Here is a 17,947-nt window from a genome sequence, read left to right as displayed (position 1 = left end):
AGTGGGAGCGTGTGGTGTCCTGAAGCCAGGGGAGGAAAGTGTACAAGGAAGAGGGAGGATGACCTGAGTCCAGTGCTCCTGATAGATCGAGAGGAGGATGGGGAAATGGCCATCTGATTTGACAACGCACCGTTTCAGTGGAGTGGAGAACATAAAAGCCTGATTGTTGTGTGCTCATGTGGAAATGGGAGGAGAGGACTTGGGGACAGCAAGTACAGAAAATTCTATTAACATGTTCAAGGTCTGTTTCTCGACTCTAGCATGGAAGAGTCACAAGAGCAAGGACCTTGGAGTACCCTATTCTTGTCTATATCCCAGTGCCTGGCACATTGTATTTGTTAAACCATGTCAGATATTGTATTTCTCAGTATCTCCTTCAAATGTGGGAGCCCATAATTTTCCAGTTTGGTCATACCAACAAAGAGTAGAGAGAAATGATAGGGCTGGACTAGATTTCTCTGGTTCCTTCTAGTTCTAAATTTCTATGATTGTGTGACTTGTTCTATCAACCTCCCTTGTAGTAAAGCAGTAAGTAATTTAATGAGTTTGTTGTTGTTTATTTGTTTTGGTAAGCAACTGTTAACTGAAATGGATGGAATAAGTGTTCCATTCATAAATTTAACAAGCATTTGCTGAATGCCTACTATGTGTTAGGTGCTATATATATTGTCCCATTTAATAGATGTGAGAGCAGAGGGTCTGGGCTGGGGTAGGGTGGTCAGAAGAGGTGGTGGAGGCCTCCCAGTACTAACACTCTGAAGGTCCAGGCTGCTCTGATGTGGTTGGTGCTACTGTGGTTACCACTGAGGAGGGAAGAGGCCCTGAGTGCAGGGGTTTACAGAGTTGCAGCTGCCCGGAACACAGAGCAGCATTCACCAAGGCATAGGCAACCTCTATCTGCTTCACTACTAAGCAGCCCAGGGCAGCCACACAGAACAGCTGTTCAGGCAGCGGGAAGAGGGGATGATGTGAGTCCACCCTGCCACAGGGCAAACACCCAATTTTCCACCACATTCAGGGCAGGAGGCTTTTGCTACTGTGAACAGCACCTTTGGGTTTTGCTGCATGACCTGTTCTGGCTCAAATAAGGACCTGTGAAGCAGGGCAGGGTTTAGCAGCTGCATTCTAAGGTGAACAGAGGATGGCTCAGAGTATTACAAGACCTGTGGGAGAAGGGCAGAGCCAGAACAAGAATCTAGAGGTCCTGACTCCAAGTGTCTGCCCCAGGAATAATGGAAAGAACTTGGATTTTGTCGTCTGTTCCTAGATTAAATAATCTTCACTTGTTCATGGCTTTCTCCCCATCCCTTCTGAAACAAGGTACCTCAGTTTCCTCACCTGTAAAACAGAGAAAAATGCCCTCTTTACAGGGTTCCTCGCAGGATGAAAGGCATAATGGGCATGAACGTGCTTTGTAACATATAAAATGCTCTCCAGATATTTACTATGGTTATAAACTACAAGGCCAAGCTTCCTCTTTCAGTTATAGATTAGGATCTCCTACCTGTCTGACTTGGCCCCCTTGTTCCACTTTCCACTCATTTTCTCGGTCCTTCCCCCTCCAATAAAGAGAGGAAGTAAGAGAAGAGGAAAGCACGTGCGTCTAACGTGCGGGTTAAGCCTGGCTCTGGATAACTCAAAGGCTTCGCTACCCCGGGAATGCGGAGTGGGGCCCTCACGCCCAGAACTACATTTCCCAGCAACCCATTCGCGGCTCCAGCGGCGGCGGGGGCGAGGCGCATGCGCCGAGTGCGCCCCGCCTTGTCTCGAAGCCGCTCCTGCGAACCGGTTTCGCCTCGGAGAGCCGGCAGATCTCGGCGCTGCAGCCGCGGTGCTCGCCTAGCTGCTTCCCGGGGATCGCAGCGGGCTCAGGTTTGCCTTAGGTCCGGTCAGTGCCATGATCCGCCAGGAGCTCTCCACATCCTACCAAGAGGTACAAGGCAGGGGCGGGGCGAAAGCAAATTTTCCTGTGAGGCAGAGCGGGTCCCGGGGGTCTGGGCGGCTGGGCTGTGGGGGGCGTCCGGGCGGGCAGAGCCCGCCTCCAAGTAGCGGTGAGTGCTTCGGAGGAGGGGTCCCCGCGTGCTGAGCTGCGGCGGAGCAGGAAGGAAGCGGGACGCCTAGCCTCCTCCGGATGCTGCCTTCGCTTGGCAGAAGGATGGAGCCGCGGCCTCCGGAGTCTCGACCCTTAACCATCAGGTGAATGATTAAAGCCTCGTCCGACCCAGGCAGCAGCGCGGTCCGCCGGGCGGACTCCCCCCGACCCCGCCGCCCTCCACGCCGAGGTTCTTTGCAACAAGTGGAAGCACCCGCGCCTTCCTCCCAGCTGGGCAGAGGCGCGGTGGGCATCAGCCCCCTCCACGCCCAAGGCCTCGTGGCCCCTGCAGCTGCTAACGATAGGGATAATTACAGCTCGTTTTGATGGCCAACCAACTTTGAAAATGTGCTTTCACCGACAGAGCTGCTTCTCGCCCCGTTCCGTTTCTCTCTCCACTTTCACCTCCTCCCACGACTGTAACTCTTACTTTCCAGTTCTTTGTCTCATTCTTGTCTGTCCTGCGCTGCAGGGTGCCGTTCCAGCTCTTCCCTCAGACCAGCTCCTCCTGCTGACTTACTGACACTGGTGAACTGCTCTCCTTCTCCTCCTCTAAGGTCCCAAACCTTGGTCATTTCTAGTTCTCTTCCCTCCCTTGGCAAGTTCAGGCAGTTCCATATCCTCAATCCTCAGGTTTGTGTCCCCAAGTCTGCTCTAACCAACTCTCCCTTTGGTGTCTCCCATGCTGGGCAGATTCTTTCGGGGGCCCTGCCTTGATCCACGAGCATTCCTTTTTATATATACCTGATGCTGCCGTTGGTCTACCCAGAACAGTCCAAACTTCTTACAAGCTTTCACAGCCCTGCAGCCGTATCTTCTGTTAACCTTCGTCATCTCCTCACCCACCTAGGTTCTGGCCACACTGGAAATTCACCAATTAAAAACGTGCTCCTGCCTGCTATGCCTATGCTCACACCATTTCTTCTTCTTTAACCCCTTCTCAAACTCCTTTGGTTAAAATTCCCCCCATTGTGCAAGAGGGATCTCAAATCTCACATGCTCCATAGGGGTCTCACTTCCCAGATGAGTCTATCATTCTGCCAGTCCTTCTCATGTGAACTGCTGCTGTCTTGATCAATACTGATCAATATTGATGTACATTTCTCCCTTTGTAAATGATACTGTGTGGAGTATATAAAGCAGATGCCTTAGCCCCGTAGTAGAAGGGGAAGCCAAGTTGAAGGCAGATGAGATTTGCCTGAGGCTTGCCATTTTGTAGTGTGGGATCTGGGCTAGAATCTGACTTGGGACAAATTTCTGTATTTCTTCTACCATTTCCTTTGTCCAAAAGGAGCCTGATGGATTTTAACCAGTGCTGTGGATTCTGTGGCCCCTAGATTCTGTACCCGAGGCAGTGGGGGAATCCTGGGAAATGAGTTGTGTCTTTCCTTGACTCTGAAAGTTTTCAGGTTTGTAGGGAATAGAGCATAGTGGGTAGATACTAGGACTTTTAAGTCAAAAAGCCCGCATTCCTATCCTGCCTCACCTCTTGCCATTTGTGTGACTTTTGTCAAGTTACTTAACTTCTCTGAGCCTCAAGTTTCTTCATCTGCAAAATGAAGGTAATGATAGTCCCTATCTCACAGGGCTCTGAGGATTAGATGAGTTGGTCTGTGAAAGTGCTCAGCTCAGTGCCTGGCAGTCTTGACCCCTCAGTGAATGCTAGTTCTTATTAACAGGGTGTGGGCATCTCCTGCTTCTGGGGAGCTTTGGGGTCCTGGTTTACAGGACCATGTCCCTCACCATTCACACGCAACCTGCATTATCTCCTTACCTAGCAGGGCTCCTAAAATGTTTATTAAAATATAGGCAGTTATCCTGCTTGCAGGGGTAAGGCCAAGGGTGGATTCAGTTTCCGTTGGTGGAAGACACTGGAAGGACCCCTCCCCTTACTTTCTTTAGTGGACCATTCTGAAGTCCCTGTCTCTCACCTTCTTCAGAAGAAGGAGGCCTCCTGAATCTTTCTTGTATGGGTCATTCTGAGAGTGGACCTAGCTCCGAGTTAGGTTTCTTTGCTGGGGGGAGATTTTGGTTTTGCAGGATGGGGCATTTGAGAATTTGGCCAGGGTCAGGCAAGGAGGTGGGTTTATTATGGCTGGAGGTAGTCAGCAGGGGAACTAGGTTAGGAGTGTGTTAGGGTTAGGCTGAACCTGTGCGAGGCTTGGATCAGAGAACGCTGTGCCTTCCCAGGACGAACATCCTCCTTGCTCTTTGGCCAGCAAAAGGGAAAGAGCCCTGGAGACCTCTTGATCTGTGTTCCTTCCCACTGTGGGCCTGTGTTTCATGGTGTCATCTTTCACGTGTTGGTTTTCTTTTCTTTTGGGCTTCAGGGCTTTAAACTAGAGGCTTTACCTGATTCTAAAGGGGAGGAGCAATAAAGACACAGACGTAGAGAATGGATTTGAGGACACGGGGAGGGGGAAGGGTAAATTGGGGTGAAGTGAGAGAGTGGCATGGACTTACACACTACCAAATGTAAAATAGATAGCTAGTGGGAAGCAGCTGCATAGCACAGGGAGATCATCTCGGTGCTTTGTGACCACCTAGAGGGGTGGGATAGGGAGGGTGGGAGGGAGACGCAAGAGGGAGGGGATATGGGGGTATATGTATATGTATAGATGATTCACTTTGTTATAAAGCAGAAACTAACACAACAATGTAAAGCAATTATACGCCAATAAAGATGTTAAAAATAAATAAATAAAGGGCAGGAGCAGAGGCATGGAGAAGGAGATGGAAGAATATTAGATATGTAAGAGCTTTGTTTTAACTCAAGTTTCTTAGAGATGAATTTTTTTTTAAATTCATTCATTCATTCATTCATTCATTTATTCATGGCTGTGTTGGGTCTTCGTTTCTGTGCGTGGGCTTTCTCCAGTTGCGGCAAGCGGGGGCCACTCTTCATCGCGGTGCGCGGGCCTCTCACTATCGCGGCCTCTCTTGTTGCGGAGCACAAGCTCCAGACGCGCAGGCTCAGTAGTTGTGGCACACGGGCCTAGTTGCTCCACGGCATGTGGGATCTTCCCAGACCAGGGCACGAACCCATGTCCCCTGCATTGGCAGGCAGACTCTCAACCACTGCGCCACCAGGGAAGCCCAGAGATGAATTTTTAATGATGTCCTGCGACCTTAAGTGTTGACCCTGTGAGCCTAAGAAAATACTTGAGAAGTCTATCCCCTCCCTCACCTCCCAATCCAGTGATAGGTCCTCCTCTAAACTCTGGTCTTGGTGTTTCTTGCTTTTCTCCTTAATGCTGTGGAACCTTGTTGGTTATCATTGTATCATTGTCCCCATTTGGCAGGTGAGAACTCTGATGAAGTGAGGTGGAGGTTGCCTGCTATTAGGCTACTAATTAGCACCTGTCTCTGGCTGGTCTGCCCTCCCTACTTTGTCCTGCCATTTGCAGCCTGAGTTGGTGGACTTTAGCTCTGACATCAACTTCTGTTCCCTCTGCTCCCTCAGCAGATTCTAAGCTTGCATTTCCTCCTTCTTTGGGAAGTGATTAAGACCATGGGTTTTGGAACTAGACTAACTTGGATTTTGCTCTTCACTCTGTGGCCATGGAGAGTATTGTGGGTTGAATTGTCTTCCCCAAAAAGGTATGTTAAAGTCCTAACCCCCAGCACCTCAGAAAGTGACCTTATTTGGAAATAGGGTCATTGCAGATGTATTTAGTTAAGACGCAGTCATGCTGAAGTAGAATGGGCCCTAACCCAGTATGAATGATGTCCTTATAAGAAGATTGACCATGTGGAGACACAGAGACTCCGTGTGAAGATGGAGGCAGAGATCGGAGATGGGATGCATCTACAAGCAAGGAACACCCAGGGTTGCTGGCCATTATCTGGAACTGGAAGAGAGGCATGGAAAACGTTCTCCCTCACAGCCCTTGGAAGGAACCAACCTTGCCATCACCTTGATTTCAGCTTTCTAGTCTCCCTAACTGTGAGGGAATAAATTCCTGTTATTTTAAGCCAGCCAGTTTGTGGTGCTTTGTTACCGCAGCCTGGGAAACTAACACATAGAAGTTATTTGAATTTTCTGAGCTTCAGTGTACTAATCTGTAGAATTGGTATAACATACCCTATATCATGTGATTTCTTTCTTTTTTTTTTTGATGACAGTTAAGTGAGAAACACCTTCTGCTTTCTTATTCTAGTCCAGAAAAGCAAAGCTGATGTAGCTGACTTCCTTGCCCTCTTTGTTTCTCCCTTTAGCTGAGTGAGGAGTTGGATCAGGTGGTTGAGAACTCAGAGCAGGCAGACGAGCGGGAAAAGGAGGCGGTCAAAGTCCAGGGTCCAGGGATCTTACCAGGTAAGTGGGTTCAGCGCTGGGGGTGGAAGTGCCGGCCAACGGTGCTGAGCCACTGCTGCAGCTGGAGGCCCTAGTCCAGGCTCCTCGCCAGCTGGGGACCTGTGTTGGAGGCGCAGCCCCTGCCTGGTGTCGGATCTCAAGTATTGCCCTCGTTTTAGAGCTATACATATTTAACCAGCCTTGGGACAGAGGATGTGTCCAAGCCGGCATCTGCTCTTTTCTGTCCTCTAGTTTGAGCCAGATCCTGAGGCCAGGCCTTTGGACACAATGACAAGAACTTTGGGTCTCTGTTTTTGTGTTCCTTTTTCCCAGGGACACTGTCAGCAGTTGAGCCTCTAATACCTGGGTTGCTTCCCAGGGCACTCTGGGCAATTTTCCGATAGGGCTCATCCCCGGATATCAGGCCTCTCCAGTTTTGTCGCCCAACTGGGTGGTCCCATCAGTAAGGTGGCGTCTTGTAGAGCCTTGCAGGAATGTTTGATACTGTCAACCACTTCTTCATCCCGGATACACTCTGCTCCCTTAGCTTCCATGATGTAACACTTTACTTCTCAGGTCACTCCTTCCAGCCTCCTTTGCAGTTACCCTCCAGCTCTTGGGTGTTAAATGTTTCTCAGAGGCCCCCTTCTCTCAGTCTCTGGCAGGTGACCTCACTCAGGCCCCCTCCCCTGCTTTAGTCACTGTTTGCTCACACGTGACTGCCGTGGTTATATTTCTGGCCCAGAGGTTACCTGTTCGCATATCCTGTGTATCCAGATTCCCAGATGGTGGCTCTGCCAGGATGTCCCAAAGGTCCCCTGAACTCCACATGTCCAGAATTGACCTCATGGTCTCCCCACTGCCAGCTTCGCCCTCTACCAGTGTCTCCTGTTTCCAGGAATGGTACCATCACTACCCAGTTGAACCCGAAAGTCATTTGTTTTTCTTTCCTTCCCTACTTCCCCTTTTTCACTGCCCCTCAGCCATACTGGCCTTCTTTTACTTTGGGCCTCCCTCCCACCACTGGGCCTTTTGGCGGTTTTATTCCTCTGCCTGGAATTCTCTTCTGTCTGTCACCTTGTTAATGCGTAATCATCCTTCAGCTCTCAGCTCACTCAGTTTTTCCCTGCGAAGCCTTCTCTGACCTCCTGGCTAGGTCACCTCCCCCGTCACTCGTAGCCTACACATCTCTCCCTTGCAGCTGTCGCTGATGGGATGGTATATGTGTTTGCCTGACTATTTGATTAATGTCTGTCTGTTCTACTAGACCGTAAACTCCACCAGGGTGGAGACAGTCCCTTTTGCTCCCCATTCAGCCCTGGCCATGCAATAAGGATTCATTGAGTGAATGAATGAGTGAATGAATGGAGTCCCAGCCTGACTCCAGCTTCTTGGGTGGATTGAGGGAGGTGGGCTTCTGCTCCTCTGGATTCCCATATTTGTAGGGGAGGGGAATGGGATAGGAAATTCTGTGATTGTGCCTAAACCTTAGAGAGGACTTTGTAGAAGGAAGGAGGCAGGAAGGGCAGCTAATGTTTACTGACTGCCAGGCTCTGTCATCCCCATTGGCTATTTAATTCTCATAAGAACCCTGGGAGGCAATCATCCTCATGATTCCAGATGAGGCCCCGAGGCTCAGAGAGGCTAAGTGAAGTGTGGGAAGATCACGTAGCTGGTCAGCAGACAGACTGGATCAAGCTCTGTCTGACCCCAGACTCTTTCTACTGCACCCGTGATTTTTAAAAAATATCTTAAGCATCCTTCTATTAAAGCCCAATGTGTAAAAGGTTGTAGCCTGACTACCCTCACTCTGACTCTAGGCATTGCCTCTGAAGCCCTAAGGTCCCAGGGAGAACTGTTCGAAAGCCCTGTATGTTAGTTTCTATTGTGTGTGTAACAAGTTACCACAAACCTAGTGACTTAAACAGCTCAGATTTATTATCTGAGAGTCCTGGAGATCAGAAGTCCAAAATGGGTCTCACTGGGCTAAAATTAAGGTGTCGGCAGGCGAATTCCTATCTGGAGTCTCCATGAAAAAATCCATTTTAGTGCCTTTTCCAGCTTCTCAAGGCTGCCTGCCTTCCTTGGCTCATGTCTCTTCTTCTATCTTCAGGTCTTTCTCACATCTCCTCGTTCTGCCTCCCTCTTCCATGTTTAAAGAGCTCTTGTGATTACATTGGACCCATCCAGATAATCCAGAATAATTTCCCTGTTTTAAGGTCAGGTGATTAGCAACTTTGATCCCATCTTTGCCGTGTAACTTGACATATTTGTAGGCTCCAAGATGTAGGACGTGGACATCTCTTGTGGGCCATTATTCTGCCTACTGCACCCTGCACCGCCCTCTTGCCCCCAGTCAGAAGAGAATAGATGGTGACAGCAGGAAGAGGAGGGAGGCCAGACTTGGAAAGATGAAGTTTCCTGTTGTGTTTCCTTTTATAGATAAATGCCAGGCAAATTAGGAAGTGGCCATGATGACCTTCGACCTTGGCAGCCTCTCTTTTGCCTCAGATTCCTGGGGCCTCAAAGCCTGAAATCAGTCAGAGCAGGCAGCCAGACCTCAGGCAGAGCAAATTTTGGGTAGTTCCTTTGGCTGGCAAAGAGCCTTCCCTGCTTTTGGGGAAACTCTCCTGGGCGCATCTCCTGTTTAGACCGTAGACAATCCAGTGCTCAGAAGCCCATTTGGCTGGTCTCAGTAGTGACTTGGCCCGAATTTGATGACCTGGTATACAACTTTCAGAGCTCATTTCCTGCCTCTGAGTCCCCTAAGAATAATACAAATAATGGTAATGACAGCAGCCACCAATGATTAGGTGCTTTCCTCTACTAGGCCTGGGTAGGGCTTTTTCTATATACTTTATCCCATAATCTTCCCAGCCACCCTCTTGAGGGAGGCGGTTAGTCCTAGTTTATAGACATAAACCGGGGGCACAGAGAGGTTAAGTACTGTGCTCAGAGTTAAAGAGTAGCAGGGCTCAAATTGAACCCAGGGCTGTCTCTGAACGTATTCTGACTCTGGCTCAGTTGTTCCTGGATGAGATGCTTTCTTGTTCCAAAATCCTCCCCTTCCTCCACCAGAGTCACTCATGGATTCCTTCACCTTTATGCCCAATGCTAAAACCACGAAGAAGGTGAGTGAGGCATGGCCTACTTCTGGGAACTCAGGCCATGTGGAGAGAGAAGGCAGGTTACCCAAAGAAGAACTTGCCCTCCTTCTACACAGCCTGCCCTGAGCTACCTAATGGGGTCTTTTTCTCCCTGTTACCTGCTTTCTAGGATTCAGTACTTTTCCTTTGTAGCATTTAGCACAGCTGAGAGTGTCCATTTATTGACTATAATTCTTTCGTTAATTGTGTCAGCCCCTAGGCCCTGACCCTGAGTTTTGTGAGGCACAAAGGTTTGTCCCCTCCCTACCCCCATTGTAACTCCAGTGCCTGGTAGAGTGCCTGGCCCTCTGTAGGTGCTCAGTGTGTATTGGTACCCTGGGAGAGGGAGGTGGGGATTTGGAGCAGGAAGGCATCTCAATTAAGCCAACTTGAATGAATGAATGAGGGCCAAAGAAATGCTAGAGACAGGTGCCTCAGGAGTGAATGAAGGAGGGCTGGTTGGTGAAGGAAGTGGGATTAATCTGAAGGAGGGTGATATATGGGTGAAAAAGAAGGGCTGGACGGCGGGGAGGGGTGTGTGCGCAAACACATAGAGATGGGAATGACAATAGGGTGTTTCAGAATCGGTGGGTGGTACAGTGGTTGGAGCAGAGGGTTGGTGGGAGTAGCAGAGGGAGGTGAGGTAGGAAAGCTCAGCTGGGTCAGCCTGGGGGTGGCTTTGAGTGTTGGGGTTTGGACTTTCTCTAGGGGGCAGGCAGTATTTAAAGGGATTGGAGCAGAGCAGTAAGAGGAGTGAAGTGGGCATGTTAGGAAGATCAGTGTGGCAGGTTGTGGGCCTGGGTTAAGGTGAAGCGAGACAACTGCCACGTCAAAGGCTGAAGGCCGATGTGATAGGCTGCTTTGATGTAGGGGAGGGGGAGAAGAAAGAACCAAAGAAGACTCTGAGGTTTGAAGCCAGGTGAGTGGGAGAATAATACCATACAGAGACAGAGTCCAGAGGGGCAGGTGGCTGGAAGAGAAGATGCTCGTCTGCGGTGCACACACCACGCTTCAGTTGATGTGGTGGGTCTGGTTAGAGATGACCTAGAGGCAGTGAGAGGTATAGGATTGACTGGAGAGAGGACCCGTAGTGGGTGGTTTAGGGGCCTGGAAGAAAGCCAGAGACACAGAATGTGGAATGAGCAGGAGAGGGCCATGGAGACTGAGCCTCGGAGGATGTCCACACTTGGAGGCCAGAAGAGGAGGTGGAGCTGGAGTTGAATGCAGGGCCTGGAACTAAGAGTAGCAGGACAGGAAGACAGTATGAGGCTGCTGAGCATTTAGCAGCTGAGGTTCAAGTTAAGCACCTAGCGCCCAGGATTATGTTCCCAATGTTACTCTCTGAGATGAATTCCATACCATAATGTGGTAAAAGCCTCAGTCTGTTCGTTGCCTCTCTATCAGGGGAAGCACAACCACTTATTATTCTTTTCGAAGGGAGAGATGAGACCAGACATGCTAATTGAATAAGCAGTTTATTACATCAGAGATGTAATCACATTGAGGAAAACAGTTAATTAGTCATTACAATCAGTTCTCCATGGAAACAGTTGTATATTAATAGAATAGACAAAGATAAGCAACCAAAGGAAAAATAGGTAAATTGGACCTCATCGAAATGAAAAACTTTTATGCATCAAAGGGTACTATCAAAGTGAAAAGATAGCCCGCAGGATGGGAGAAATTTTCAAATCATATATCTGATAAGGGACTTGTATTTAGAATATATAAAGAACTCTTACACTCAATAATAAAAAGACAACCCAGTTAAAAAATGGGCAAAGAATCTGAGTAATGTTTCTTCAAAGAAGATATCCAAATGACCGATAAACACATGAAGAGATGCTCAACATCATTAGTCATCAGGGAAAGGCAAATCTAAACCACAGTGAGATACCACTTCATACCTACAAGGATGGCTACAATCAATAAGAAGATGATTAACAAGTTTTGGTGAGGATATAGAGAAATTAGAACCCCCATATGTTGCTTGTGGGAATGTAAAATGGTACAGCTACTGTGAAAAATAGTCTGGCAGTTCCTCAAAAGGAGTTACCATATGACCCAGCAGTTCTACTCTTAGGTATATACACAAGAGAAATGAAAACTTATGTCCACACAAAAACTTGTAATGAAAGTTCATAGCAGCATTACTCGTAATAGACAAAACGTAGAAACAACACAAATGTCCATCAACTGATGAATGGATAAATAAAATAGTATGTTCACAGAATGGAATATTATTGTGCAATTAAAAGGAATGAAGAGCTGATACATGCTTCAACATGGACGAATCTTGAAAACAAGTAAAGTGAAAGAAGTCAGACACAAAAGGTCACATATTATATGATTCCATTTATGTGACTTTCCTAGAATAGGTAAATCTATAGACAGAGAAAGTATTGGGTTGGCCAGAAAATGCCTTCAGTTTTTAAGTAAAAGTAAAAGACACATTTTTCATTTTCACCAAGAACTTTATTGAACAATGTATTCACCCTTTTGTGCCACTACCTTCTGCCATTTTTCAGGCAACTTCATAATTCCACATTCCCAAAACTTTTTATCTTTTTGAGCAAGGAACTGTTCTAGGTGCCTTTTACAGTCTTCCAGGGAATTGAAAATTTTTCCATTAAGAGAATTTTGTAAAGACCGAAATAAATGGAAATTCGAAGATGCAATGTCTGGTGAATACGGCACATGAATCAGAACTTCCCAGCCAAACTGTAACAATTTTTCCTTGGTCATCAAAGAAACATGCCATCTTGCGTTATCCTGTTGGAAGATTATGTGTTTTCTATTGACTAATTCCAGATGCTTTTCCACGAGTTCTGCTTTCAATTGGTCTAATTGGGAGCAGTAGTTTTTGGAATTAATTGTTTGGTTTTCCAGAAGAAGCTCATAGTAGAGGACTCCCTTCCAATTGCACTGTATACACAATATCACCTTATTTGGATGAAGACCGGCCTTTGGTATGGTTGGTGGTGGTTCATTTCGCTTGCCCCATGATCTCTTCCATTCCACATTATTGTACAGTATCCACTTTTCATCGCCCGTCACAGTTTGTTTTAAAAACGGAACATTTGGGACTTCCCTCATGGTCCAGTGGCAAAGAATCCACCTTACAATGCAGGGGACGCAGTTTTGATCCCTGGTCAGGGAACTAAGATCCCACATGCTGCGGGGCAACTACACCCGTGTGCCGCAACTACTGAGCTGGTGTGCCTCAACTAGAGCCTGCGTGCTGCAAACTACAGAGCCCATGCACTCTGGAACCCGTGCGCCACAACTACAGAGGCCTTGTGCCCTGGAGCTTATATGCTACAACTAGAGAAGAGAAAACCCGCACGCCACAACTAGAGAGAAGCCCGTGCACTGCAACGAAGAGCCCGCATGCTGCAACTAAGACCTGATGCAGCCAAAAATAAATAAGTAATAAATCTTAAAAAAAAAAGCAGAACATTTTCATTATGTTAGAGAATTGCGTGTGGAAATATGGTCAAGAAGGTTTTTTTGGCTCAACTTATGTGGAACCCAAACATCAAAGCGATTAACATAACCAAGCTGGTGTAAATGATTTTCAGCACTTGATTTGGATGTTTTGAGTGTGTCAGCAGCTATCTTCAGCATGGTATAACATTGATTGTTCTCAACTAATGCCTCAATTTGATTGCTATCAACTTCAACTGGTCTACCCAACTGTGGAGCATCCTCCAGCAAGAAATCTCCAACACAAAACTTTGCAAACCACTTTTGACATGTTCAATCAGTCACAGCACCTTCTCCATACACTGCACAAATCATTTTTTGCATTTCAGTTGTGTTTTTACCTTTCTTGAAATAATAAAGCATAATATGCTGAAAATGTTGCTCTTTTTCTTCTATCTTCAATATTAAAATGGCTACACAGAAATTTACAAATTTTGATAAATCTTTTTTTAAATGCACGCTGTTATGACAGCTCTCACATACAATCTAACAGAATTGTTTTGAACGAAGTTAAGGACAGCTAAGTGCTACCAGAGCCATCTTATGGAAAAAACGGAATGAAACTTTTGGCCAACCCAATAGATGACTGGTTACCAGGGACTAGGAGGAAGGTGGAGTGACTACTAATGGGTGTGGAGTTTCTTTTTGGGTAATGACAACGTTCTGTAATTAGATAGTGGTTATGGTTATACACCTTGTGAATATATTAAAAACTACAAAATATATTCACTTTAAAAAGGTAAATTTTATGGTATGTAAATTATATCTCACAGGAAAACCAAAACAAAATTAAAACAAACCCACCACATCACTAAAAAGAAAAAAAGATAAAGAAGTCGTTTCTTTTTCACAATCTGAATGCATCTTAGCCCAGTGTTCTCTGCAAGGTAAAGTTTTGCACAGTTGCGGTAGTCAGCCAGTTTCCTTTCCTGTAAATAAAGGTCCCACAATGTTTTACATATCCTCTTAATGGCCTGACTTACATTCTGGGGCAAGTTTGGGTTTTTGAAGCAATTCTGTCATGGGTTTTACAAAACTCATGAATTACCTTTCCCAAGAAAATCTTGTGCATTATTTTTCTCTTCTACTACTGTGACTTTGCATATATATAAAGGATGTATACTTTTAAATTTTAATTAATCCTGCTTGCCACAAACTTTAAATATATATAAAGGATGTATACTTTTAAATTTTAATTCATCCTGCTTGCCACAAAAAAAGCCAGAGTTTGGTTTTTCTGACTGCAGAGTGCGTGGGACATTTTCTCAAATATCCAGCACCTTTCTAAAAGAATGGTAAAATGAAACGGTGTCTACTTTTAGAATTGGAGTGTCACGTATAGCACATGTGGATGATAAACAATTCTACAGTGTTTTATTTACGTTACATGCCAATTTGTGGATCAGTGAAGGGCCTGTGAAGAGGCTAAACCTGGCTTCTGTGAATGAAACAGAAGAGACTCTGGGCCCGTGTTCCCACGAGAGTAATTTGTCCAGGTACCCCTGCCAAACAAATGCAGGTTGTGCAGTTGTCATGTGACCTTTTTGTTAAATTAGTTTTTTGCCTTAAAGTTTTTGCCTTTTTGCCTTAAATTAGTTTTTTTTTTTTTTTTGAAGTTTCGAGAATAAGTAGGGAGAAAGTCACCTCTTTCCCTAACCAAAGGCATCATGAAGGCAGAACATTTCAAATCATGTTGTTCTGGCTGTGATAGAGGAGACACCTGCCCACAGATGCCTGTCATTGTTCATCTTCATCATGTTGTACAGCCTAGACGTAATATGCAGTTTACCTTAAAATGTTCTGCTTGGGGCTTCCCTGGTGGTGCAGTGGTTGAGAGTCCGCCTGCCGATGCAGGGGACACGGGTTCGTGCCCCGGTCTGGGAAGATCCCACATGCCGCGGAGCGGCTGGGCCCGTGAGCCATGGCCGCTGAGCCTGCGCGTCTGGAGCCTGTGCTCCGCAATGGGAGAGGCCACAACAGTGAGAGGCCCGCGTACCGCAAAAAAAAAAAAAAAAAAAAAAAGTTCTGCTTGTTTTGAAGTTATGTTTTTTCAATCAGATCTTCTTTTATCATCAGTAGTAACTGAATCTTAAGGACTGATGTTTACTGTCATGTGGCAGAAGAGCATGCGCTAGGAGTCAGGACTCTAGGACCCTCATTCTGTGCCAGTTGTTGACTGTGAGACCAGGATCACTGCACAAGGAATGGGGTTGGACCAGATAGCCTTTCAGGTCCCTACCAACTCTTAAAAATTCTATTCAGATGTTACACAGCAATTCAGTCATTTGAAGTTCCTTCACTTTTATCTTGTGATCTTTTCAAGCCCCGTTAGAATGTAGCAACCTGAAACCCGTTGCCACTGCAGTTATGAGCAGCTCATGACAGTGAATATGCTTTTACCTGCCATGTTTTGAAGTGAACCTGTGGTCTCACATGGACCGTGGGGGCTGGGAGTGCCTTCCAAGCAAAACAGCTATGGGTAGGTCCCTGTGCACAAACCACCGTACTTTGGGTCCTGTGGCCCTGTAGCCAAGCTACATGTGACTGATCAGGAATCAGCACCAGAGCTAAGGGAAGCCATCTGCAGGCTGGGTGTGGAGAAGGGCAGTGTCTTGTGATGTGCCTAATGGGGTACCCTATACAGGATACTCTCCAGGAGGGGGTCTGCATGCAAAACTCAGAGAGAGGGACTTGAAGAGAAAAGTGGAGCAGGGTCATGAGAGGAACACAGCGGGAAGGCAGGTGGCAGAGCTGTGAGGGTGCAGAAATTGACACAGTCCCACTAGGGACCTACTAAACAATAAGCAGCCAAAGGAGAATCAGAGACAAAGGAAGTTGAAAAAATGAATTGCTTTAATTCCTTTTGGAGAACTAGAGCTGCTTTGTACCTTGGCTTCACTCTCAGCTACCCAAGGGATTTCCTTGGGGCTTCCTGGTTCCTCTTAGAGTAAACAGCCATCGTCAGCATTAACCTGTTCTTCACAGCCTGAAGGAACCACACCGACATTTCTGGGAATTGGCATTCCTGTAAAGTAAGAATTTTCTAAACTATTTTACCAGAAATAATAAGGCACACCAGTTGGTTTATAGTTTTATGTGCCTGAAATACACTGGTATTCTCTGACCAATTCAGGGTAGCTAGTAAGCATTGTAAGACTTAGTTCATCTGTTATTTGGGTTATTCATTCATTTAACAGACATGGAAACATTACATGACTACTATATGAAAGACACTGTATTCTGCCCCACCTCCATTTTATCTTCCGCATATATTTTTTCTAGTTAATTATTATGAGGTTGTCATTCTATGCTCTTCATCTTTGTTATCTTCATCATTGAGGGCTTCATTTTTTGAGGGGTAGTGGGTACGTTCTGTCTCCAATAACAGTAATTCATTGAGCAGGCACTCTATAGTGCATTTTACAACAATCTCTCATTTGAAATGATTATTTCCTTTTCACATGAAGAAAGTTAGCCTTAGGAGCATTAAGTAACTGTCCTGGGTCACAGAGTAGTTATATTTAGTAGCAGAGCTGGGGCTGGAGACCAAGCTCTTACTCTACCACTGGCCTAGATATCTGGTCTTTCAGTTCACAAAACAAATGAATAATGAACACCAAATTATTTCTTCCTCAAAATCCTCCTGGTGCTTTAGGGACAGGGCTAATGCAACCTCCTCCACAAAGCCTTTGCTGATCTCTGCCCTTAGCCCTGCACTCCCCATTCATCCCTCCAAGAAAAGGAAATCTCACATTTTACATCTTCACATCCTTCTGAATCCTGTAGCACTGGTAGCACAAACCATCAATCCTTCTTTCTTGGTATCTCCCTGAAGCACCTAGCACAAAGTGTTGCGTGTACAGTTGATGCTTGATGTATGTTTGTAGAAGTAAAGAATGAATGATTTCCTTCTCTCTGTCAACCTAGGACATTTAAAACTTCTGTGCTCCTCTTGCTTTTGTGCTTTTAAATAAAAGAAAATGAAATAATTATGAGCAAATACTCTTGTGTCTTTGTATTTAAAGTCCATCTCTTATAGACATCATTTGGCTGGATCTAGTTTTTAATCCAGGCTGACAGTCTCTGCCTTTTAATTGGAGTGTTTAGTCCATTTACATTTACAGTAATTATTGATATGGTTGCATTTGGTTCTACCATTTTGCTGTTTTCTATTTGTCTTATATGTTGTTTCTCTGTTCCTTCTTTCCCAAAAGTTACAAAACCTTACAATATTGTTGTATAATTTTTGCTTTAGATAGCCTAAAATTTTAAAAATATGTAAACAGCTTTTTATATCTACCTACCTATTTAACATTTCCAGGGATCTTTATTCCTTCCTATACATCTGAGTGTTACCATCTAGTGTCATTTCAGAACTTTCTTTAGCATGCATTGTAGTGCAAGTCTATTGGTGATGAATTCTCTCAGCTTTTGTGTTTGAAAATAACCTTATCCCCTTCATTTTTGAAGGTTAGTTTTGCTGGAATTTTAAAATTCTCAGTTGACAGAATTTTTTTTCTTTCAGTACTTTAAAGATGTTCCATTGTCTTTTGACCTTCATTATTTCTGATCAAAAGTTAACCTATCATTAGATATAATTTCCTGTATGTAATATACCTTTTTTTTTCCTGGCTGCTTTCAAGATTTTTCTCTTACCTTTGCATTGGCTGTTTGACTATGATTTGCATAGGATTGTTTTTCTTATTTATCCTGCTTGGCATGTATTGAGCTTCTTGGATCTATAAATTGATGTTTTTTCTCCAGTTTTGGGAAGGTTGGGCCATTATTTTTTCAAATATTTTTTGTGATCCATTTTCTTTCTTCAGTTACGTGTTGTTAGACTGCTAGATATTGTCCCACAGTTGTCTAGGCTCTGTTAGTTTTTTTCTTCAATCTTTTTTTTTTTTTTTTAGATTGGATAATTTCTGT

At 45.4% G+C, this 17,947-nt stretch overlaps 1 protein-coding gene across 1 annotated transcript in view; it reads left to right on the top strand.

Moving 5' to 3' along the window:
• Positions 1-1,760: 1,760 nt before the first annotated feature.
• PACC1 (proton activated chloride channel 1) overlaps positions 1,761-17,947 on the top strand; it is a 33,528-nt gene continuing 17,341 nt past the window's right edge. Inside the window, exons 1-2 of the mRNA XM_060090938.1 lie at positions 1,761-1,933; positions 6,311-6,407. Of these exons, the coding sequence (XP_059946921.1) occupies positions 1,898-1,933; positions 6,311-6,407 (133 nt within the window). The 5' untranslated portion in view covers positions 1,761-1,897. The remainder of the gene's footprint in view (positions 1,934-6,310; positions 6,408-17,947) is intronic.

Source organism: Mesoplodon densirostris, chromosome 2 (assembly GCF_025265405.1).
Source record: "Mesoplodon densirostris isolate mMesDen1 chromosome 2, mMesDen1 primary haplotype, whole genome shotgun sequence".
NCBI classification, from domain to species: domain Eukaryota; kingdom Metazoa; phylum Chordata; class Mammalia; order Artiodactyla; family Ziphiidae; genus Mesoplodon; species Mesoplodon densirostris.
Note: the sequence above shows the minus strand (reverse complement) of the source record. Positions and strands in the feature narration are given on the sequence as shown.